Source organism: Cryptomeria japonica, chromosome 1 (assembly GCF_030272615.1).
Source record: "Cryptomeria japonica chromosome 1, Sugi_1.0, whole genome shotgun sequence".
In the NCBI taxonomy this organism is placed as follows: domain Eukaryota; kingdom Viridiplantae; phylum Streptophyta; class Pinopsida; order Cupressales; family Cupressaceae; genus Cryptomeria; species Cryptomeria japonica.
This window is the reverse complement of record NC_081405.1, coordinates 300116557-300141328: the sequence shown is the minus strand read 5'-3', so window position 1 is coordinate 300141328 and position 24772 is coordinate 300116557. Positions and strand designations below refer to the sequence as shown.

Here is a 24772-nt window from a genome sequence, read left to right as displayed (position 1 = left end):
ACTGTTCCACACAAGTATCTCAGGATGTGCTTGGCTGCCACCAAGTGAACATGCTTTGGCTGGTTCATGTATTAGCTAAGTGCACTCATTGCATAGTAAATATTTGGTCTAGTGTTGACTAGATACATCAAGGATCCAATCAACTGCCTATACTCTGAAGGATATGCAAAATCAGAGTTAGTTGCAGAAATACTCAACTTCTTCATGTTAGTTTCCATAGGAGTAGATGTAGGTTTACAATCCATCATACCAAATCTTTTCAATATATCGATATTATATTTACCTTGACTTAGAATAATTTCATTAGGTCTTTGCCACACTTCTAACCCTAGAAAGTAATGCATTAGACATAGATCCTTCATTTCAAATTCAGTTGCTTATTCTTTCTTACACCTAATGATGAGACTATCTTCACCAGTTAGAAATAAATCATCCACATATAGAACCAGAATTAGCTTTTCACCATTAAATACTTTAAAGTAAATGTTAGGATCAACATCATTCTTATAAAATCCTAAACTAACTAAGTACTTATCAATTCTTTCATACCAAGCTCTAGGAGCTTGCTTGAGGCCGTAGAGAGCTTTCTTCAATCTGCACACATGAGTTTCTCTATTATGAATCTCATAACCTTCAGGTTGTTCAATATAGACTTCTTCCTCAATAACACCATTAAGGAAGACAGTCTTTACATCCATTTGATGTAATTTCCAACCTTTGGCTGCAACAATAGCTATAATAGTTCTAATAGAAGTATATCTAGCAACAGGAGCAAATGTTTCATCATAATCTATGCCTTCCTTTTGAGAAAAACCACGAGCTACAAATCTAGCTTTATATTTCTCTATATTACCATCGGCAACATGTTTAATTTTAAACAACCATTTGGAAGAAACAACAGACTTACCTTTAAGTCTAGGCACAATATCGCAGACATTATTCTTGATGATGGATTGATACTCTTTGTCCATAGCTAACTTCCATGCTTGCTGGTTCATAGCTTCTTCTATGCTGGATGGTTCAGCCTCAATGATGTTGCACATCATTGCAACATAGTTGGAGAGTTTTCTGAGGTCTCTTACTTTCTCTGAAAGTGCCACTAGGAGCTGCAAACTTTTCTGCATCTTGAATTGTGCTTCTAACCCAAAGCGGCCGTTTCTTGCTAACTGCAATATCTCTAGGTCCATTAGTTGGAACCAGAGGTTAAGGAGGATCATCATGCTCAATAGGTTCAGGAGGTTCAATAGACTCCCTTTGAATCTCAGGGTTAGTATCAATATCCATATTTTGATTATAATTGACTTCTTTATCATTATCAATAAGAGAATCTTTAGATTTCTTGAAAGCAATATTTTCTTCAAAGGTGATATCCCTACTTACCTCAATGTACCTTTGACCAGGAATGTAGATGCAAAATGCCTTAGAAGATTCACTATATCCAACAAGGATACCCTTCTTCCCGGAAGGCTCTAACTTAGTCTTCTTTTCTTTTGGCACATGAACATAGACATGACTTCCAAAGATCCTTAGGTGGCTGATATCTGGTTAGGACACAGTGAGGGCATCTATTTTGAACGTGCATTGCAGTCTTGGATGCTTCAGCCCATAAGAAGGTCTGCAGGTCCTGATCATGAATCATAGCTTTGACAGCTTCAACAATGACTCTATTCTTTCGTTCAGCTACACCATTTTGCTGAGGATTGTAGGAAACACAAAATTCCCTCTTAATTCTTGTTTCTACACAAAAGTCATTGAAGCCACTTGAGGTGTATTCACCTCCATTGTCAAATCTTAACACTTTAATCCTTTTACCAGACATATTTTCAGCTAGAGCTTTAAATTCTTTAAACCTACTTAACACTTCATTAGATTCTTTAGATTTTAGAAAGTAAATCCAAGTCTTTCTAGAAAAATCATCTATAAATGTAACATAGTATAGAAATCTGCTAGGTGAAGGAACAAACATGGGTTCACATAGATCAGAATGAACAAGTGCTAATTTTTCCTTAGCTCTACTTTCACTTTTATGAAATGGACTTTTAGTGTTCTTACCTAATGCACAACCTTTGCAAGCATCACTATGAAATTGATTAAGTCTTGGCATACCTTTAGCCATCTTTTCAAGTGAAGGAGGTGAAGAAACAAACATGGGTTCACATAGATTAGAATGAACAAGTGCTAATTTTTCCTTAGCTCTACTTTCACTTTTATGAAATGGACTTTTAGTGTTCTTACCTAATGCACAACCTTTGCAAGCATCATCATGAAATTGATTAAGTTTAGGCATACCTTTAACCATCTTTTCAAGTGAAGGAAGTACCTAATAGTGAAGATGACCGAGCCTTCGATGCCATAGCTCGCTAGATTCAGGAGCTTCATGAATGAGTGCTCGAATGAGGTTAGCTGAAAGATTATACAAACTATCATATCTATTTCCAATAACACGAGCAGACTAGATTTCTTAGGCCATGCAAGTACTTTACCCTCAGAAAATGCTATTTGATAAGCATTATCTTCTAGGGCAGAAATAGAAATTAAATTCCTCTTAATTCCAGGGACAAATAAAATATCACTAAGATGCAAGGACATGCTAGATTCTAAATTTAAAGAAGTGCTACCAAAATCTCTTACCAAATACTGAGCATCATCACCAATTACCACATGAAGGTTGGACTCTTTCTCCATCAAGTCTAAGAGATGCTCTTGATATCTCGTGATGTGTCTAGATGCACCATTGTCTGTCAACCAAGTGTTACTATCGGTTGGCACATTGTTGGACAAGACAGAAATGAAGAGATAGTCTTCATTATCCTTTGAGTTTGCAACTTCATTCAGGTTGACCTCTCCTTCCATGGGCGGATTCTGACATTATATGGCATAATGTCCAAACTTGTTGCATCTGAAGCAACAGACACATGAAAGATCCCTTGGCTTCTTCCTTGAATCGAAAGCAGGAGGTTTGAAGTCTCTAACTCTTTTGAAGTTGTTTTTCTTCCAATGGCCTCCCTTTCTTCTAACATGTTGAGATGCAAGCACATGTTGATCTCCTCCATGAGAGCCTTTATGCATTTCTATTGCAGCAAGGCGTGACTCTTGAATGCAATCTGACTGGAGGCGATCGAAGGAAGGGAATTCAGCTCTTCCACTTATGCTTTGAATGAAAGGATCCCAAGAGTTAGGAAGACCATTCAAAGCAATCATGACAATATTCTTGTCCACAACTTCGCTTCCAATGGCGCTGAGTTGGTCCTTCAATTCTGAAATCTTCATGAAGAAGGACATGACTGAATCTCCTTTGCTCATTTTGACTTGAAGAAGTTGCTGCCTCAATGTAAGTGTCTGGCTGATGTTGTTGATCTCATATATCCCTTCAAGATGTTTAAACATCTCTTGGGCTGTCTTCAGTTTGGAGATAACTGGAACAAGATGATCCTTCACTGAATCAATAAGGAACTTCTTTGCCTTGAGAGCATTCTTCTTGAATTTAGTTCTTCCGGATCCGAAGGTTAAGTTAGATCCTTGTCTTCCACAAACAGTAACAACTCCAATTCTTCAAGAGTGAGGAGGACACAAACCTTCCATGATGTAAAATTGAGGGCACCTTCAAGTCTGTCCTCTTATTTTAGACCTGTAACCATCTTGCAAAACTAAAACAGCAAACTGAAAGTGAAGTACAACTAATAATCTGATTATTTTGAATGAACCTAAAACTCTGATACCATGTTAATTTTAAGCAAGCAGTTGTTGATTTAAGCAATTAGATTATAATCAGACTGTGAATGACAGTAACAGCAATAAAACACAAGACAAAAAACACCAATACCCTAGGAAAAACTTCCTCTTGGAGGTGGAAAACCCATCCTCAAATACAATATGTATTATCTCAAATGTAGGCAATTACAAGGCAATACACTTATTTCAGATTGCTGTTCAATATATCAATGAAGCTTGCAGCCCTTATCAACAACGGATGGATAGGAGGATCAACAACAGATGTATAAGGTCAGAATCGCACAATAGAAATCCTTGTCAAGTTCGCATGAGGGTGTTTGACTACTTCGCCACAATCAACCTTGAATCTTTCACACAATAGGCTTGTATGAGTTCGCTTGAGTGAAGGAGAGATCACTGCTTGGAGAGCAGATAACATTTGCATGAGATGATGATCGTGTAATGACTTTGTTTGCTGTTATATTTATATCCCATCTTTGGCGCCAACCCTCAAGTCGGCTTGCATCTAATTTATTGATTAATTTCATTTATTGCCTTTCACGATACAAATTTGGGTCCAGCCCAAAGCTACAATTAAGTGTCTCCACGTTACAAGTTTGGGTCCAGCCCAAAGTTACAATTGATTGCCTCCACGTTACATGATTGGGTCTAGCCCAAGATAATTCAATTTACATAAGAGATAATACATTTGTATTTATAATGCAATAATTAGGTATCCGAGCTAGCTATTATTCAACAAAAGGAAACACAAAATTGTCACCAAATGTATGCACACTTGAGCCAAATTTTTGTAATGAATCTTATTGGACTTGTTCACAGAATGTTGGAACAAAGAATACAATTACTTCCTTTGCAACAAGCACACAAGCTGGAAAGAATCACAACTTTTCATAGCACAAATTTGGAAATACCTCGCTCATTGCGATGTCTGAAAGCAGTAATACGTGAAAAAGGTAGGCAACAAAAAGAGACAGCCAACGAACAAGCAGCTGAAACAACAAACACTGCAAATCATGCAACCACACATTTCCAGGCTAATGCATTTCCAGCCACAACAAAACCAAAAGCTCCAATTGTTTCAAATGTCAAATCTACTCTAGGTAAACATTTTCTATTCCGAAAGACAAGACCTAGCCATCAAGCAACGAAGCATAGACATGCACGCACACAGAATAATGCAATCCAAAAATTTGTTAACATATACTTGCAAAGCATCAATGACACACCTACTCAATCACGTGCTCTTTGTGAGATGTTGCATTTTCATAAAAACATATGCGAAGCAGACAATGCATTTATTAGTGCTTTTTCTTTGCTCCCTATTGCAACCAACAAGAAAAGAATTACAATAGGAGAATCCATTTGCAAACAATTTATAAAAGCTACCTCAAATGGCAAATTCCCTCATTTCACTGTCCCATGGAACATAAGGTGCAATACACGAATAAATGTTGTCCATTCTTTGATGTCTCTAGAAGAAAGACAATTAGGATATAAAAGAGAACAATATGGCTTAAATGTCTCAATAATCAATGTTCTTGTGGATTTTGATAAGGTTCAACAAGCATTGCCTAGACAAATAGATGAAGGTAGAACAATTGAAGTCAAATTGAAACGAAAGCTACTATATGAAAATGCATATGCACAAGGCAATGTTAGGCCTGCATACGTAATGAATGCTTTAACAGTTTTATCCAAAACACCACTATATACAAAAGAGAATATCTCAATAAATAAAGACTGGGAAGCTCTACTTGTAAGCAAAAAAGGACACATGCACATGGACACTGAAACATAAATAGATATGCATGATGACATGTCTGAACATGATGAAGAACCCATAACTGAATCACTAATACATTGGTTTAATGATGCACATGCAATCAAAGACCTAGACACAACTATAATTGAAATTGCACCATCTGAAGGTTGCAAACCTCTTGGTATTTTCCAAGATACGCACTTAGAAGAAATGAACTTCCCAACTCTGTTTTATGGGGCTGCTCGACCAATTGACATTACCAATAAATTATCCTATCAAAAAATAGCAAAATGGGAGCTCATGCATAAAGACAATGACTTTGCCACACACAACAAATATTTTTTTCAAAGCCATTAAAATTATTATCCAACAAATATCTTCCCTAGCATGGGTTTGCATTAGGAAAGCTGAATTGAAAGGTAAAAAGGTGCTTGCAAAGGACGTCCATAGTCCTGCTAATTTGGAAAAAAATATTGCGATCCCCATTGGGCTTTAGATCATTAAGGACTATCCGAACATCTCCTGACTGTTTAGAAAACACAAGGAAAAATATATTTGCAATGATAATGCCAACTTTTTTCGTAACATTAACAAGCGCTGAGCACTTTTGGGAGCCATTGTGCAAAGCATTGCAACATATGTCTACCACACGAGACTAAGCACAATGAAACTATAGAAGATAAGGACTTAGACTTTGAAATCAGGAAAAATCCAGTACTAGCATTGCAACATATTTCTACCACACGAGACTAAGCACAATGAAACTATAGAAGATAAGGACTTAGACTTTGAAATCAGGAAAAATCCAGTACTAGCATTGCAACATATATCTACCACACAAGAGACTAAGCACAATGAAACTATAGAAGATAAGGACTTCTTTGAAATTAGGAAAAATCTAGTACTTTGCAGCCGCTACTTCAACCAAAGGGTCAATGCATTTCGGAAAATGATGTCAAAAAACAATCAGTTATTTGACAAAGTATTGGACTACTTTTTTGTCACAGAGTTCCAAAACCGAGGAGATGAACATGTGTATTTTATGCTGTGGATAAAAAATGCACCTATATATGGAAATTGCAATGATACTGAAATAGAAAACTTTGTTGACAAGTATATTTCATGTGATTTCTCATTGCTTGATACAAATCTTGTCAAAATGCAAACACATCATCATACAAAAACTTGTAAAAAGTACAAAACCTCTAGCTGCCGATTTAGTTTCCCTTTGCCCCCCATGAGAAGAACAACAATTTTAGAGCCCTTGCCAATTGCTAATACTGCAATGAAAGATAGAGCAAGAAATTTTTTCAAGCAATTAGCAAATAAACACTATACAAAGGAAACTACATTTGACAGTGTCTTGGAAGAATTTGAGATAGAAGTAGAATACATCGGAATGTTACAATCAACATTGTCACGGAAAATTGTGATGCTAGAAAGACACCCAGCTGATATTTGGATAAATTCATTTGCAAGGCATGTGCCAGCTCTATGGTATGCAAATACAGACACAATTTATATTAGATGCATATGCTGCCGCATCTTACTGTTGTTCATATATGACAAAACAAGATAGATCATTATCTCTTGCATTTCGCCAATTGTGACAACAATGCACTTATGCTTATGATGAGAAGATACAGTTCATGCGAAAACTAGGTAATGCATTGCTTAACTATCAACAAATGTCCAGTCGACAAGCTGTTCACATTGTCCTCTCATTGCCATTGCATAAATGTTCGAGGAAAACTGTTTTCATAAATACCGCACCACTAGAAAGCAGAGTTTTCATGTTGAAAAGCCCTATGCTATTGGCAAGAGAACAAGATGATTCTGAAAATATTATGTACACATTTGCAATAGAAAAATACACACAGAGACCAATTGTTTCTGACAAACTATCACTAGCTGAATATACAGCTTTCTATTCCAACAATCCAACAAAGATACAAAAAAGGAGAAAGCCACATATCATACGCTATGTAAGATACAATCTACATATTGATCATGAGAACTACTGCAGAGAAAAACTTATGTTATATGTACCTTTTAGAACTAATGAACCATTCAATGCAAACAAAGAACAAATTACAAATATTGAAAAAATGTTTAAAGTTTCAGTTTTTTGCAATGTGGTTGTTTTTGTGCAACATGTTAGTAGGCCATGAGTAGCTAGCGAAGGATAGCATCTGAATTTTGCATTGAGCAATTTAAGATGTTCAAGAGTCCTATCTTTTGTTTCTTGGAAGCAAAGCACAGTTGCTGCAAGCAGATCATAGTCATGGGCTATTTCTTGTGCGTGCAATTCAAAGCTACGTGTATTCAAATAGCATATAATGATCTGGTTTGACGGTACTAAAGAAAGACTATATTGGAGTTTCCATTGCGCTGAAGTTCAAAGATGTTGCATTTCGTTGTCCACTTTTTGACATACTTCGAAATTTGAGTGTTGCAATTGGTGCATTAGGTACACCGATTCAATGTTTCTTACACGTGACAAAGCAATGTAGACAAGACCATAGGTCAAAAGCAAGTGCGTCCATTGTCAAGCCCTGTGCTCTGTGGATTGTTTGTGCACATGCTAATTGGAAAGGGAATTGTGTTCGAGTGACTATTTTTGTACCTGTTTTGACTCTTCTAGCAATTCTCATTATTGGTGTCCAGGAAGGCAAAATACAATTTTTTTATAGACTTCGCATTCTTTGGCGACGCAATTTCCCAATTGCAGGGTCATTGAATTGAATCCAAACAATATCTTGTTGATCAGTTGTGTGCAATTGGAAAATGCCATCAGCACCATTGACTAGTCCATCTTGTGTATTGAGGTTGCCAGCAATTAGTTCAACCAAAATTCCTGGCTTTACAAAGATTGTGCTAGGTAGTGATGATTTATCATGTTGGAAGTGGGTATTGTCAATGGGAGTGTCTTTGTTATCCACGGCCTCCAATACATAAAGCTTAGTGGGCAAGTAGTTTAACATTTTCTTGTTGTGCTCATCGGCTATTGAGTTTCTTTGAAACAAGTATGGAAATCTTGGATTATTGGGAGGAGTCTTGTAACATGTTGTATTCAAGTGGGAGATGTCTTGATCAGTCTGATGACAAGTCCTGGCACGGTTCAATATGGAAATGAAATGTTCACTTGTTTGATGACAAGTCCTGGCACGGTTCAATATGGAAATGAAATGTTCACTTGTTTGTCTGACTACAGTGTGTAATTCGAAGCATGTGACATTATCAAGCCAAAAAGTGTATGGCATTTTCTCATTATTTATTGTTGGTTCTTCAAATATCCAAGCATCACATACAGGTTGTGTTTAGTACAAGTCACCACAAAATATGATATCAATATTGCCAAAGGGTTTTGTTGGTGTGTGTTTGATTTGACGGAGTCCTTTGTCAATGTTGCACAACATTCTAGAGCCAACTAGTGAAGCCTCGTCAATAAGTAGAATTTGTAGTTGCTCAGGTTTTTTGCTTAGGCTATCGAGTGTGTTTGAGTCCAAAGGTAGCGATTTTGAAGAGTTGCATGGTAGATGGAAGATGGAATGTGCAGTAATGCCACCTACATTAAATGCAGCTTTTCCTGTGGAAGCTACAATTATGCCTTTCATCTTGAGCGGGTCACTATTTAGTTGCTTATCATAGAATCGATTCATTGTTTCAAAAAGCACTTTAGCTGTAAAAGTTTTGCCTGTGCCAGCTCCACCTGTCAAGAACAAGCATAATGGATTTTGAGGTGCAAGTCTTTTTGTCATTAGTACATTTTTCAGTATTGATTGTTGTTCTTTGTTCAATTGTCTTTGTAGCTTGAAATATTCGTGGTTACTAAGCAAAAATGGATGGGCTATTTCTGAGAACTATGATTCCAGCCAATATCTTTTTAAAGCTTTTCATTAGTTTGGCTTGTTCTGTAAAATTTTAAGCAGAGCATTGCAATTGAATGTTTAAAATTTCCTAGACCTCAAGCATGAATGTTTGATAGTCTCAGAAAATTGTGACAGAAAATTATATCAAACCTCTTTTTTGGCATTGTGTTTGGTTAAATTCAGCTTGTATATTTTCCTTTCTGAATAGATGCACTCAATTTCCTCTATTATGTTCTGGCATTGGTTTCTATTGCAGAGTTATGAATCAGAATTGATTACAGATATAAATATATAAGTATTTGCCTCTTATCACTTTTAGACTTAAAACAGAGAGGACAATGTAGGCTTTTACTGGAATTTGTCTTCATTTAAATGGTCTGCTTGTTAGAATGTCACATTCGATTCTCAAACATTTTAAAGATTATGGGAAATTCTACCTACGTAAATTTTGCATCAATCTTAAATGCATAAGTAACTTGATCAAGCAGGCCATCCAATCAACATCATGACTGCCTGTCATAATCCCACTTAGTAATAGGACTAGCTATACGTAAGCTTCTGTTTCTACTTCTTGCAACTACTTGAATTTAAAATGGGAAAATTTTAAACTAGAAATATTTTTCATAAGAATTAAAATTTGGAAAGACAGGAAAAATAAAGATCCAATTTGACATTTACTTCTCATGTAATTTAAGCCCAAGATTTGACTCTCAATTTATTAAACTAGTCATAAGTATTTCAACTTTGAGTTTTGATTGCCAAGCCAAAACAACATGCTTTGAAAACATGCACAACTTAAATCTTTGTAGTAAAATTCGGTTTTGTGGTCATCAAGCACAGGTTTTTCTAGCACGTCCCTTGTAGCTGCTTATAGGTACCTGTAGCTATTGGTGGAAACCGAGCCACTATCACCCCTCTGAATTATCCTTTGCCTGTCACATAACTTACACCCACTCCAGTTTCCTCCTTTCCAAATTATTGCAACTGGCAGGGACTCTAGCTGCATCGCAGTTCTTGTTTTCTATGTTATCATTATTGTTTTTTTTTAATGACTAATCCATTTGTTCTATGCTATCATTATTGATTTTTTATGTTAAATGAGGAATCCCTTTGTTCTATGTTATCATTATTGATTTTTTTATGTCCCTGACACATTTGAAGTTTGCTGTCATGACAGTAGGGGCCGTGCAGAAGTGATTCGTTTATATCCTCTACTGAAGTAGAGCTGTCAACCAAAATCGAAAAGAATACATTTTTCTAATTCCTCACTGCTTTCAGCAACCAATTTTAGCAACTGCATCAGCGCCATATAACAGATATTTAAAGTTTTCAAGTCCATCAACAAGGCTAATGTGTACAGAGTCTGAAACAAAAGGTAAAATACTCGGGTCTTCGTGGTAAATTCTTCAGTTAAAATCTCTTGAAGCACTACGTACGAAAATATAGACTATCGTGTGGGAACAAGTGAAAAAAAGAAATAAATCAATACTTAAATCAACATGAGATTTACAATTGGCTGTTAAAAGGATTCTTGAAATCAATAGCCCTTGAACGATACTTCCTTCAACTTGAGATTTACCATACACTTGAAGATATTTATGCTTACCACATTCATTAAAAATAACCCTTTACAAACAAATTAAACCTCTAAAATCTGACAACACCTAAAGCATCGGACGACCGCAAATGCTGCTTGCTCTTCACAACAATTTTTTTTTTATATTTCTATCAATGAGTTACTCTTTCAAATGATTAGAGTCTTCAATTTCATTTATAATTCTCTTCAGGCAGCTCAGATTTGCAAGCATTAGGTCTTCAAGCTCCGGGCATTCAGTAATACTCAATATCCTAAAACCAGATGCTACTGACACACTATTCAAATATTCAGCTGCTATTAACTCCCTGAAATCATAAACCTGATAATTCCTAAGATCTGGAATTGCTTGACACACTTTTCAAATGTTTACAATCTACAATTCTGATCATTTCCAGATATATATGAGATGACCAAAATTTATCTACTCGAGTTCTGGGCATTGACTAATAGCCAATTCCACAAGCTGTAGAAGATTAGATGCCCCTTAAAATCTGCATTGTGATTGTGTCCAGATAGATGAATGACGAAGGGTTAGCTTGTCGAGCTCTGGGCATTGACTAATATTCAACTTCATAAGCTTTAGTCTAAGTAGAAATATGTTCCTGACACATTTCTCAAATGCTTACAATCTGCAATTCTCATCGTTTCCAGAGAGTTGAGATGACCAAGAGTTAGCACGTCAAGCGCTGGGCATTGAATAATATCCAATTCCACAAGCTCTACAAGATTAGATGTCCCTGATACATTTTTCAAATGTTTACAATCTGCAATTATGATTGTTTTCAGAGATTCAGCATGACCAAGAGTTAGCTCCTCAATTTCTGGGCATAGACTAATATCCAACTTCACAAGATTTACAAGATTGGATGTCCCTGACATATCTTTCAAATGTTTACAATCTGCAATTGTGATTGTTTTCAGAGATTTGAGATGACCAATAGTTAGCTCCTCAAGTTCTGGGCATTGAGTAATACCCAATTCCACAAGATTTACAAGATTAGATGTGCCTAACATATTTTTCAGATGTTTATAATCCACAACTGTGATCCTTTCCAGAGATTCGAGATGACCAAACCTTAGCTCCTCAAGCTCTGGGCATCGACTAATATTCAATTCCACAAGCTTTACACAATTAGATATTCCTGGTACACTTTTCAAATGTTTACAATCTGTAATATCAAGACTCTTTAATTGGGAGGGCGCCTGAAATTCATTTAAAATAAATTTGTGTAAAGCTCTCCATAATAAATAAAAAAAGCCCAGAGAATTTCACCATACTGTTGAAGGAGATTTAGTTTTTGTTTGATAAGATCAAAATACCTGTATGCGATCCTTCCACAACGTTTTAAATGGTCCGACCTTAATTTTCAAATACTGCAAACTTTGAAGAGGAATCCATGAAGGAATGCCCTTTATTGATTGTTTTGTGGAATAGCCCTCAAGCTCGAGCCATAGTAAGGAAGATGACATTTCAACATAGTTGTCTGATTGGCCTAGGAAGAATGTCACTTGAGAATTCATGGACTTGTCAAAAAAGGAATGGAAACATCTGAGGTTGGTTTTGGTGAGGATATTTCTAAAACCCATTGATTCCTGCATACACAAAAGCAGCTCAGTTTTCTATTAACATAGCAACAAGTTTAAATTTCCAATATTACAATACTACGGAGAAATCTTGGGGAAAACACGCATACCAAATATTTCAAATCTTGACGACGCCATAGGCGAAGAGGAGGGTTGAGCTCAATTGCCATTTCTCTTCCCAAGTCCCTCAGGTGGTCATGCATTCGCAAATGAGAATCTCCTCCTTCTACAAGACACTTATCTCTGAGCGCTTCCAGTGCATGTTGAGCATTCCATCCTGATCCATCCCATACTCTTTTGGCTATACTCTGCTCTCTGCCCCCGAAAATACAAGCAATATCCATAAAAATATGTTTTTCTTCGGAATTCAATGCATCAAAACTTATTCTGAGTCTTTGCTTTACATCCCGAGGCAGCATCTTTCTAACTTCAATCAATTCTGACCTCCAATAATCCTCACTTCTACCATGAACGTGCCTGCCCAAAACTTGAAGAGATAGAGGTAACCCTCCACACACTTCAAAGAAGGAATCAACCAGCTCTTCGTACCCTTCCAATGGATTGGGTTGGTCAAAGGCATGCCAACAGAAGAGTTCGCTTCCATGATTTCTATCCATTCCTTTTAAAAGATAACCATCAGTAATCCCTGTGTTGATAAGCACCCCAACATCACGAGTTGTGATAATGACAAGACTATTGCCTAATTTATTTAAGATATCCATGACCAGTAAAGCATTTAACTGTTCCACATGATCGATGTCATCTACAACAAGTAGGAAGCTTAAATCGGCGGGACTTCTTTCTAGACTATCTTTGAGATAGCTTATTCCTTCTTCTGTATTTTTAAAACTGAGATGATGTGAATGGAAGAGATCTTTGAGAAGCTTCAGTTGCAAAGAAGGTAATTCTCTTCTCTCGTATGCTTCTCGCACATCAAACAAAAAACTTGCTCTAGAGTAATTACAACTCTTTCGATTAAACAACTCTTTGGCGAGAGTTGTCTTCCCTATTCCACCCATACCGAAAATGCCAACTACCTTAGCCTCATCCTTTAACAACCCTTTGGCGAGAGTTGTCTTCAGCCTGCGCCGGTTTTCAAAGTCGTATACAAGTTCCCCGAGGCAACGCCGTTCAAGATCTTTGACAACATTGTTAAGCCCCACTGGATATTGAGCAACATGTAAACGTGTTTTCCTTTGTACTTCCGCTTGCACAGCTTCTACTATGTTTTGGCAGTCTCCGTCACTTAAACCGTATACCATTAAAGGAGAATTCGATAAGAAAATTATTAATCCGATTTGACAAAAAGGAAAAAAAATTATATAAGATAGAACTATCGAAATTGCAAAAATATTACCTGTTAATTTCCTCACCGGCTATAAGTGAAAGAGACTGAAGGGCTTCCTTCCACTCGTTAAGCTTCTCCAGGTACCTGTGCTTCTCTTCATATTTAATGAATGCATCAGCATATGCTCCCTTCTCTATGTGGCGGAGATCACTAGGCTTCACTCCATAAAACACGGGGATAATTTTGGCTTGGCTTTTTAACATGAGAACTAACTCAGCCAAACACCAAGCTGACTCTGCATATCCTTTGGAAAAGATGGCCACGTGTACTGAAGCAGAGTGAATAGCTGTCTGAATAGTGGAAGGAAAAGAATCTCCAAGTTCCTTCTCTTGGAAATCAAGAAACGCCCGTATTCCCAACTGCTGAAGGGAATCGTAGAGCTGAATAGCAAGAGTTTGTTTGACATCGGGGCCTCTGTGGTTGATGAACACATCAAACAATCTTGAAGATTGACAAATCCTCCCCCTTTTGCTAGAAAAAGCATTAAATTCCTGATTTTGCTTGCGAGATGATGAAGCCGCCATTGGTCCAATTCGAAGGCTAACTACCCGTTTAAAAAATAGAAAGAGAGCAGGGTGATTAGGATTTGATTGCAATTATGAGTTTATCTTGAAGGAGAAGAGAAGGATGAATTAAATAGATCATGCGACAGGCGAGTATAGTCCTCTCCTTGAAACGACGACGAAAATAAGAGTTGTGCTAGTTCGCTCCTCAAAACGATGAGGAAAATAACAGTGGGGAAAACGCTTAGAAAATAGACAAGCACCCACGTATTCAAATAACGCAGCAGGCTCAGTGCTTTCCTCGAGTATCCTAAGGCGAGTACGAAAGGAACCGCCTTAAAATTAGACAGTAACCTAACTCTTCAAAGAAAGGAAGGAAAACAGGTAATAAATTAAGCAATCACCGACCTGTACATCCATAATGACAGGTTTGAAAGGATATTTATTTGTATCTTATTTTGGATTATGACAGGTAGGGAAAACGCTTAAAAAATAGACAAGCACCCACGTATTCAAATAACGCAGCAGGCTCAGTGCTTTCCTCGAAGTATCCTAAGGACCGCCTTAAAATTAGACAGTAACCTAACTCTTCAAAGAAAGGAAAGGAAAGTCAACAGGTTATAAATTAAACAATCACCGACCTGTACATCCATAATGACAGGTTTGAAAGGATATTTATTTGTATCTTATTTTGGATTATGATAGGTAGTTTTGGATTTTTCCTGGAACACAATTCCAAGAAATTGCTTTGAATGTAGACAATTTCTGCCATGATTGGTTTCAGTTTCGTTTACAGACCCACTCATTTAAAGAGTTAAATAATCGATAAACTGTTTGACCGAGTCCACCAAACCAATAGCCCATGTGCATCCATGTCGGTGCCTGTGGAAAATAGAAAGAAACCAATGGTCACCATCGGTGCCGTGGAGAATGGGATAAATATCAATTTTTTTTAAATAATAGATTTTATGTAGGGAAAAACAGTACATATTTTGTCTTTTAATTTTTTACATATTATTCAACCTTATTTCATTTTTATACATTCAAAATTGAGAAATCATTTACATCCCCTCATGAATTTAAAACTAGCAATTGCACCTTGGTGTGCAATGGTTACGCCAAAAAGACATGGAAGGTCAATAATTAGAGCCCATTATCAACATGCTCATGTTATGTTTACAATATAGAGAGATATAAATATTGATGGGTAAGGATAGAAAGGAGAGATAGAGGGGGAAGAGATAAACAATGAGAGAGGGCTCAAGAGATAGAAAATAGGAGATGGAGATGGATATTGAGAGGTGAGTGAGAGATAATGAGAGGAGGACGGAAAGATAGAGATGGAAGAGATAAATATGTAGAGGGAGACAAAGGAAGAGAATTAGAGAGGGGGAGATAAAAAGATAAATTTAGATATTGGGAGTGATATATAGAGGGAGCTAGATAGAGAGATATAGGGGTAGATAGAGGTGGGGAGATAGCAAGATATATATAGAGGGAGAAATAGAAGAAATATGGAGAGATAGAAATGAATATTCAAAGAGATATAGATATAGAGGTATATAAAGGATAGGGAAAGAGGGGGGAGAGATAAATGGATAGAGAGGGGTACATGTGTAAAGATAGAAGAGGAGAGAGAAAGTTTGAGGGAGAGATGATGAGGAAAATAATTTTATGGAGAGATATAGATAGGTAAAGAGAGATAGAGATAAAGAGACATAGAAAGATAGAGATATGTGGAGGAAGAGGGAGAGGGATAGATAGTGAGAGATATAGATGATGATAGAGTGATAGAGATATAAGGATATATAGAGAGGGTGAGAGGGAAAGAAGCAAAGAGACAATTTGAGAGTTAAAAAAAACAAGGAGAAGTAGAGATAGACAAATAGAGATGGAGAGAGGGAGATAAAAATAGGAGACGATCGAGAGGGACAAAAAAAAAAGGGAGAATAGAGATATATGAGAAAGGAAAGAGAGATATAGCTCAGATATATGGGAAGATAAAGGGAGAGAGGTATATATATATATATAGATGGAAACTGTGGGCATGGAGTTTAAGGGTTTTGCAGGACTCGGGAGTTGAAGAGTGCATATTTGATATTAGATCCGTTGTGACAAGTTAAAATATTATATTTTCATTTTATCAAGAGATATGGGATTTGAGTATTGGTAAAAAATTGGAAAAAAGGGGCGAGAGAGATAGCTCAATGTATAAAGAGGGGGAGGGGGAGAAGGAGAGATATAGGTAGAGGGTGATAAAGAGATATATAGAGGGATAGAGAAATAAATAGAGAGAGAGAGGGGTATAAATAGAAATATAGAGATATAGAGTAGGAGAGATGGAGTGAGAGAGAGAGGGAAATAGATAAAATAAATGTAGATAGATAGATATGGAGAAAGAGTTGAGTTAAAGGAATGTAATGAAACAAAGAGGGATGAAGAAAAAGAGAGATATACATAAAATTATATAAAGAGTTTGAGATAAAGATGAAGGTAGAATACAAACAAAGAATGGAGAAAGGTAAATATATATAACTTAGAGAAGAATATATATTAGAGAGATAGAGTAAAAGAGAGAAAAAGAGAGGGAGAGAGTGTTAGTTAGAGGAATATTGAGAGGAATATTGATAGAGAGATGGGAATATAGAAAGAGGGATTTAGAGGAGATAAATAAGAATAAAGAGATAGATAGGGACATATGATTGTGAGAGAGAGGTAGATCGATAGAGAGGTAAAAGAGAGAAAGAGAGAGAACACAGATAGATATAGAGGGAAAGAGATACTGACAATAAAAAAAATGATATTTGATTGTTGTTTTGGTCAACAATCAAAATATGGCATGTTTTCATGGGAAGTGTCCACCAATACAATACATCATGTGCTTAAGGACTCAACAATTCACCTTTAATATCTCTTAAGGACTCAACAATTCACCTTTAATATCTCTTAGATGTACCCATTACATATATTACTGACATAATTTTCCTATCCAATTAATAAGAAAAGGGAGTAGACATTGATGAAAAAACTAGATGCACATTGATTTTATTATGATGATGGAATCTAGAACATAGGATTGACAATGGTTACATATAATACTTATAATACTGACATAATTTTCCTAGAAGATGAAATACATCCAATTAATAAGAAAAAGGGAGTAGACATTGATGAAAAAACTAGATGCACATTGATATATGACATAATTTTCCTAGAAGATGAAATACATCCAATTAATAAGAAACTAGATGCACATTGATTTTATTAAGAAAAGGGAGTAGACATTGATGAAAAAACTAGATGCACATTGATTTTATTATGATGATGGAATCTAGAACATAGGATTGACAATGGTGGAATGTTGTGTGGGACATCTCATGTTTCTAGTAGCTTGAGAGATAGTGTGATGCATTTGCAAAATTCAAAATTTTATTAAATATTATCTTTAACAGGATGTGGAAAATAGATTTATAGCTTCACACCTTATGAATCATTTTTTATCAACCAAACTCCATAGATTAAGCAACCTTGCAATCTAACAATGCCCATCTAGTTCTTCAACATCTCACAAAATGTATATGCTAACAAACAATTAAATCTAGAATGGTAAAGCATGTAAGTAATGTGAAAAGTATCACATATGATAGATAATCAAGAACATTACTAGTATTCCTTTGATTGAATTTTTGCCTTGTGATGAATTTTTAAAATTGTTTTCTAGACATTCTTCAAATCAATAATATGACAAAAATTTAAATATGATACTATTCAAAATTAATTATTTAATATTATTTTAAAATATGTATATTAAATATATTTAAACATTGACAATTATATATTTTGTATCAAAAATTGATTAAGTAAACTATTCTAATAAAAATAATTTTTAATTATTAATAATGTAAATAAGATATAAAAACAATTAAACAATCTTCTTAAAATCACATAATTATAACTAAATTTCATTTTATTAATGTTCTAGAATTTTATGGATTCCAATTAATAAACTTATATTTAAATTACTAAACAATTGTACCCTCTTACAATCCTATTGACCAATAAGAAAATATACTTTAACTATTAGAGTGTTTAAATATAAATGTAACAAATAACTAATAATAATGTGCATTCAAACATGTAAGCTTCAAATCAAAATAATCATGTTCATATCATTTATCTATGCGTCTATTTATTAAACTTAATTCTAAATCTAATTCTTAAATATGATATTATTTTAAGCTTATTATAATATTTATTATTTTAATTAAAAATTATTATAATGAAAATAGTTCTATCTTATTTTAATTAAAAATTTTAAAAATATTTAATTAATTATAATACAAATATAAAACCACTAGTCCAATATAAAACATAAAAGAAAAACTTAAAAACCAAAAGATTACTGCATGAGAGATATATTTAATTTTTTTTCATTGAAATTTTTTCTACATTTTTCTATAAAATTATTATTATTACTTTTTTCATATATACAAAATTATAAATTAATTTAATCAATTCTTAAAAAAAATTATTCAAATGATATATATTTCATTTTTTTTTTGAATATATCTTTTTAATAAATTATTATACACATTTTTCCTAAAAAAATTAGAAATTATAAATAAGTGTCACATTATAATATAAGTTACTAATTATATATATAATTTTTTCTAACATATTATAAAATCTAATTCCTCTTAAAAATAATATGGGATTGTTTGAATACATTAAATGGGATCGTTACTACACCTACATTCCTTGACATATATTATATTTAATATGAACATATTTAAATATATAATTTTATAAGATATATATAATAATAAATACAATTATAATATAAAATTTATGTAAATTAAACATATAATAAAATAATTGATATAAAAGATAACAAAATATATGAAAAAAGATTCCCTTTTTTAATAGTATTTTTAATCTTAAAATAATATTTTATTATATTAAAAAAAAGTTTTAGAACCAAATATTAAGTAAACTGCGTGGATAAGAGAGGTGATTTTTTCTAGTTAAAGTTAGATGTATAAATTAATGCCAATTTTAAATGTTGTTTTCCCTTAAATCTCTCATCTCATATGACGTGTCTTCATGCATTTCAAGAGAAATAATAGGTACTTCTCACGAAAGTACAAATGAATTAGTATTGTACTAATGATCACATTACGGAATCTGCTTGTGTATGTCGTGTAGACAAATTGCGCGGTTAGAAAATGATAGCGATGAATGGACAAAAGACGTGTAACAATTTCAACTTCGATGTGACTGGGGAGCAGGTGGAAGACTGGGTAAAAGTGGAGAAGATATTTTTGTGGGCAAAGTAATATGTCGAAACCCTTGTGAAGACAAACCGACGAAAATGATTTCAAATAACATAATAAAGCAGCCGAAAAAACCGACGGCGGCAGACGTTTCAATCGTCTTGCACGCGTCTAAGCGATTGTCCACCATTGATTTGAGATATCGAATAGTCCATTCTCAGATAGGAGACGCCTTCAACGTAATTAGTACTTTTTTAATCTAGTTAAAACTTCAAACTTCAAATTCAAATTCCTAGACATATGATCATTGAGTAAACTTGATACATATTTTTTATGACTTGATATTGCTAGGAAAAGATCCACCAATTGAATACATATTAATGATGTTTGGTGGTGCTATTAGTTGGATGAGTAAGCAAAAATTTGTAGTTTTATTGTTTGCTATAGAAGTAGAGGACATGTAGCTACTCATGCTTTTAAGGAAACCATATGGATTAAAAGACTATTTTCAAACATTTGATTTGATGTAGGAAAGATTGCTATCTATTATGATAGCCAAAGTGTCTTTTTCTTAGCAAAGAATCTACATGCTAGAACAAATCATATTGATAGGTGAGGATGGAGAAGGTGATGTAGGAAAGATTGCTATCTATTATGATAGCCAAAGTGTCTTTTTCTTAGCAAAGAATCTACATGCTAGAACTAATCATATTGATAGGTGATGATGGAGAAGGTTGACACTTTAGTGAATGTTGCAGATGCACTAGTGAAGCTAGTGAGCACTAAGAAGTTTAGATGGTGTGCTAGCTCCATAGGCATTGGGGCCTTGAGTAGTTGATGCAGTGGACTCTTGACAAGTCTTAGACTCTTGATACAAAATGGGAGAATGTTGGGATTAAGGTGTCTCAACCTTGGATTCATAACATGAGTTATTTGATTGATTAATTAAATATTATTGCATATATTGGTTTATCCTAAGTTGATAACTTCCTAAGTTGTCATGTACTTTTTGGGACCTCTTAGTGAGGTGACACCCTACATAGCAGGTGATGAGATGGCATAATCCCTAGTTTTTAGGAAGTTGGTGTCCACTTGGATAATGCTATATTTTGGAAAGATGTTGTCATATCTTTCTATTCTACAGTGGAAAATAATTTGACAATTTCCTAAGGTCTTGTTTTGTAATTTCTATTATGGATTGGAGTTGTATTTCAATAGCTGACATTTGTCACACATGTTAGGCATGTGGTCTGTAGAGTTGACATGATAGGTTGAATTAACAAGTGATGATATGGTAAATTGTCATTTCATTGAGTCCTAACTATGACAACATGCCATATTGGACTTGTGTTCACTTCTAGGCATGAGAGTTTATTTTGGGCAAGTTTGGCATCCATTCTTCATGCTACTAGAGTGGTTATAAATATGTGGTGCCTTAGCTCATTTTGGATGATAGGTTGAATATTTTCAAACATGTGGTTATACTGCCATAATTATTCTAGAATCCTGTAATAGTGTGAAGACTCAAGTGAAGAGCATAGCTTTGAGATTGTATTATAACTATTTTGTTGACGATTAATTGAGCTAAGTGTTTAGAGTGCGGGTTTTTTTCCTAAAAGGGTTTTCCCATTATGTATATGTTGTGACATGAGTTTATTCTGTGTTGAATATCTATTTATGTTTAATTAGATGTGCATTTGGATTTGCAAATGTTAAATGGTTAGGAAATATTTGCATTCACTCTCTTGTATAGATCAATGTAGGAAGTTGTATTTTGTCACCCAATTTCCTTTCAATTTGTCTAACTTTTTTATCATATTTTTTACTAATTTTCAAAGTGGACACATCCTTAGAAACCAAGATGAGTGTGCACACACTTAAATTTGATGAAAACTAATTTCCACTTTTTTACTATGTATATAATAGAGTCTAATTTCTAAAATGTAATTTATTTGTAATTTTGATGAACAATTAAAATGAAGCATAAAATATATCATATTCTATAATGCACTTAAATTCCTTTGAAGATAAACACCCCCTCTCTCTCTCTCCTCCCTCCCTTTCTCTTTAATGTGCTCATATTTTTAAAAAAAGAGATACTCTCTAATATGCTCATTTTTTTGTGAAGAGAAACTCTCTCTCTCTCTCTCTCTCTCTCTCTCTCTCTCAATTTCTCTCTCGACTTTCATGTCTAGCTCTAAACCAAGGGTTTAGATTTGAGGGTTAGAGTATAGCATTTAGGGTTAAGGTTTGAGAGTAGCTATCATTTAGGGTTGAGGATTGAGAAATATAACATTTACAGTTGAGGATTGAGACTATAGTATTTACGGTTGAGGGTTGATATTATAGTGTTTAGGTTTAAAATTTAAGAGTAACTAGTATTTAGTATTTAGGTTTGAGGATTCAATGTATAACATTTAGGGTTAGGGTTTGAGAGTATAGTGTTTAGGGTTGAGCCCATATAAGTTTTATGGTTGACCTTATATAAGTCTAGGATCAAAGGTATAGGGTTTAGAATTTAGGATTTAGGGTTTAGGATTGAGGGTCGAGAGTATGCAATCTATAGTTGAGGGTATAGGTTTTAGTGTTATTAATGTCAAGTTTTAGAGTTTAGTGTATAGGGTTCAAGGTGCAAGTCATAGTTTAGGAGCATTAAGGGTCTACCAACCTATTACATGTCATATCACATCTCTCCCTTCTACATCTCCCCCTCTCTCTACTTCTCTCTATCTCACATCTCTCTACATCCTCTATATATCTCTATCTATCTCACCTTTTCTACCCTATCTACTTCTATATTTTATATTTGTATCTCTCTCCCCTTCTACCTCTCCCTCCCTCCCCACCCCTCTATCTATTATTCTCTGTATCTCTTGTCTCTCTCTTTCATTGGCCCTCTTCTCTTTATCTCTCTCCCCCTCTCCCCCCCCTCTCTTAATTACTAATAGTTAAGGGTGTAGTGCCTATGTTTTAGGGTTTAGGGTTGATGGTTTATTATGGAGAGTTGAGTGTTGAGGGTTTATGGATTAAATTTAAATTATTTAGGTTTTAGTGTTTGAAATTATCTATTATTCTTTGTATCTCATGTCTCTCTCTTTCATTGGCCCTCTTCTCTTTATCTTTATCTTTGTCCCCCCTCTCCCCTCCCTCTCTTAATTACTAATAGTTAAGGGTGTAGTGCCTATGTTTTAGGGTTTAGGGTTGATGGTATATTATGGAGAGTTGAGTGTTGAGGGTTTATGGATTAAATTTAAATTATTTAGGTTTTAGTGTTTGAAATTATTAATATTGGATCTTAGGGTTTAGCATATAAGGTTTATGATTTAGGTCCTATGGTTTATATCCAATGGTTTAGACCTTGAGGTATAGGGTTTAGGATTGATGATTGTTGCATCATACATTATTCCCTCTAATAGTGTGATCCTTATTTTGCACTATCTAAAGGCACTTACTTTAGAGTCCACTCCCCTAGTTCATTTTAGGACCATTGCTAGCCTTGACCTAACTCCCAACTCAAGAATGATGCTATGTGTCACTTTAAAAACTTCATTGAGTTTTATTTAAAGACTACTTGTTGGAAGACTAATTATTGGAAGATGGTTTTTTATTTAGAAGGATCCAACTTTGTATTCCCATAGGGTGTAAGAGGGAAAAAGTGGTCCGAGAATGCATCTAAATGGGCTGGAGGGACATTTTAAAAGGGAAAAAACTTGTAGCTTGGTACTTGTGAGAAGTTTTATTGGCCTCAACTAAGGAAGGAAGTGTGTAGGTTTCTACCATTATTAAAGGTGGGCAACAAAACATAAGTTTATACCATCCGTTACCTATTTCTTGAGGGACTATAAATTAACATCTCTCTGTGTTTTGTGTGGGAATTGCCTCATACTCACTAGAGAAATGATTCCATTTTTTGTTAGTTTGGATCTTTTCTTAAAGATGTCCCACTTTATTCTATGTAAAAAGACTAAAAAGACTACATATGCATGTAAGGTTGTTGATTTGTTATTTAAATAAATCATTCACCTGCATGGATTTCCCAAAATGATTACTAGTGATTAGGATATAAAGTTTTGAAGTTACTTTTGGAGAACTTGATGGAGAAATCTTGATAGAAAAATGTAGTATAGTTTAGCTTATCACCCTCAAATGGGTACAATCTGAGTTTTCTTTTAACTCAAACTTCAATAGGTCAATTGGTAAGTCTTATTTCCAAGTTGTTTTAGGAAACAATCCTCAGGGAGGAGTTGATCTTATTGATGAATGTAATGATTTAGTCAAGATGTAGTGGACTATGCTAGACATATTCAAGAAATACAATAACAAGTGAAGCACAAACTACAACAAACCAATGAGCAATATAGAGGAATGTTTCTTTGCATCAAAAGGAAAAAGTATATAAGGAGTGTAAGCAAGTCCTCATGTATTTACGTAAAGAAAGATTTCCTCGGGTCACTTATTGTGTGCTAGAAATGTGGGATCATCCTACAAATGGAAGAAAACACCTCAAACACACACATGAAACATTGCATTAGAGTTAGAAATCACAAAAACATGTTAGTGAACCAAAAACTCTCAAGATCGTTCCATGCTCCTCTATCCCTAAAGATCCTTAAGTTTCAAGGTGGCCCTCACTTGGAAGAGCACTTGATCTCTTGGATGTCAACCTTGAGAACAAGATTTAAATGATGATTCTAGGATCAAAATGAATGCAATTAAGATCCTAGTGAATGGGGAGATGATGATATGAATGAAAGCTAAGGATGGAAGATGGAAAGCTAGTTATGATCAAGATGGTGGAGATGATATGAGGCTAAGTTAATTCCAAATTGAAGATTATGATGAGCTAATTAAGCTAGATGAAGATGAAAAAGTATGTAATTGATATGCAATTTAGGCTAAATGATCTAAAAACCTAATGCAATTAAGTTAAATTCTATGATGCTAATGCTAGAAGACTTGGATGCTTGAAGATTGGGTTTTTCGAATTGAAGAAATGATCTCTATTTATAGGCAAACTAGAGAAATGGATGGTTGAGATTGAGTAATCTCAACAAGGGCTAGGATTGAAAGTTATCAACATCATTGGATAATATCATTAACT

The 24772-nt window shown here is 34.7% G+C and overlaps 1 protein-coding gene and 1 long non-coding RNA gene across 4 annotated transcripts in view; one reads left to right on the top strand and one right to left on the bottom strand.

Moving 5' to 3' along the window:
- Positions 1-24772, top strand: part of LOC131049844 (uncharacterized) — a 56003-nt gene that overhangs the window by 10093 nt on the left and 21138 nt on the right. The gene's annotated exons all lie outside the window — the stretch shown is intronic.
- Positions 10832-13846, bottom strand: LOC131049843 (disease resistance protein Roq1). Its single transcript, XM_057983928.2, has 3 exons — positions 12658-13846; positions 12284-12556; positions 10832-12166 (listed from the first exon to the last, which is right to left on the bottom strand). The coding sequence occupies exons 1-3, from the start codon at positions 13807-13809 to the stop codon at positions 11543-11545; spliced, it is 2049 nt and encodes a 682-aa protein (XP_057839911.2). The 5' UTR covers positions 13810-13846; the 3' UTR covers positions 10832-11542.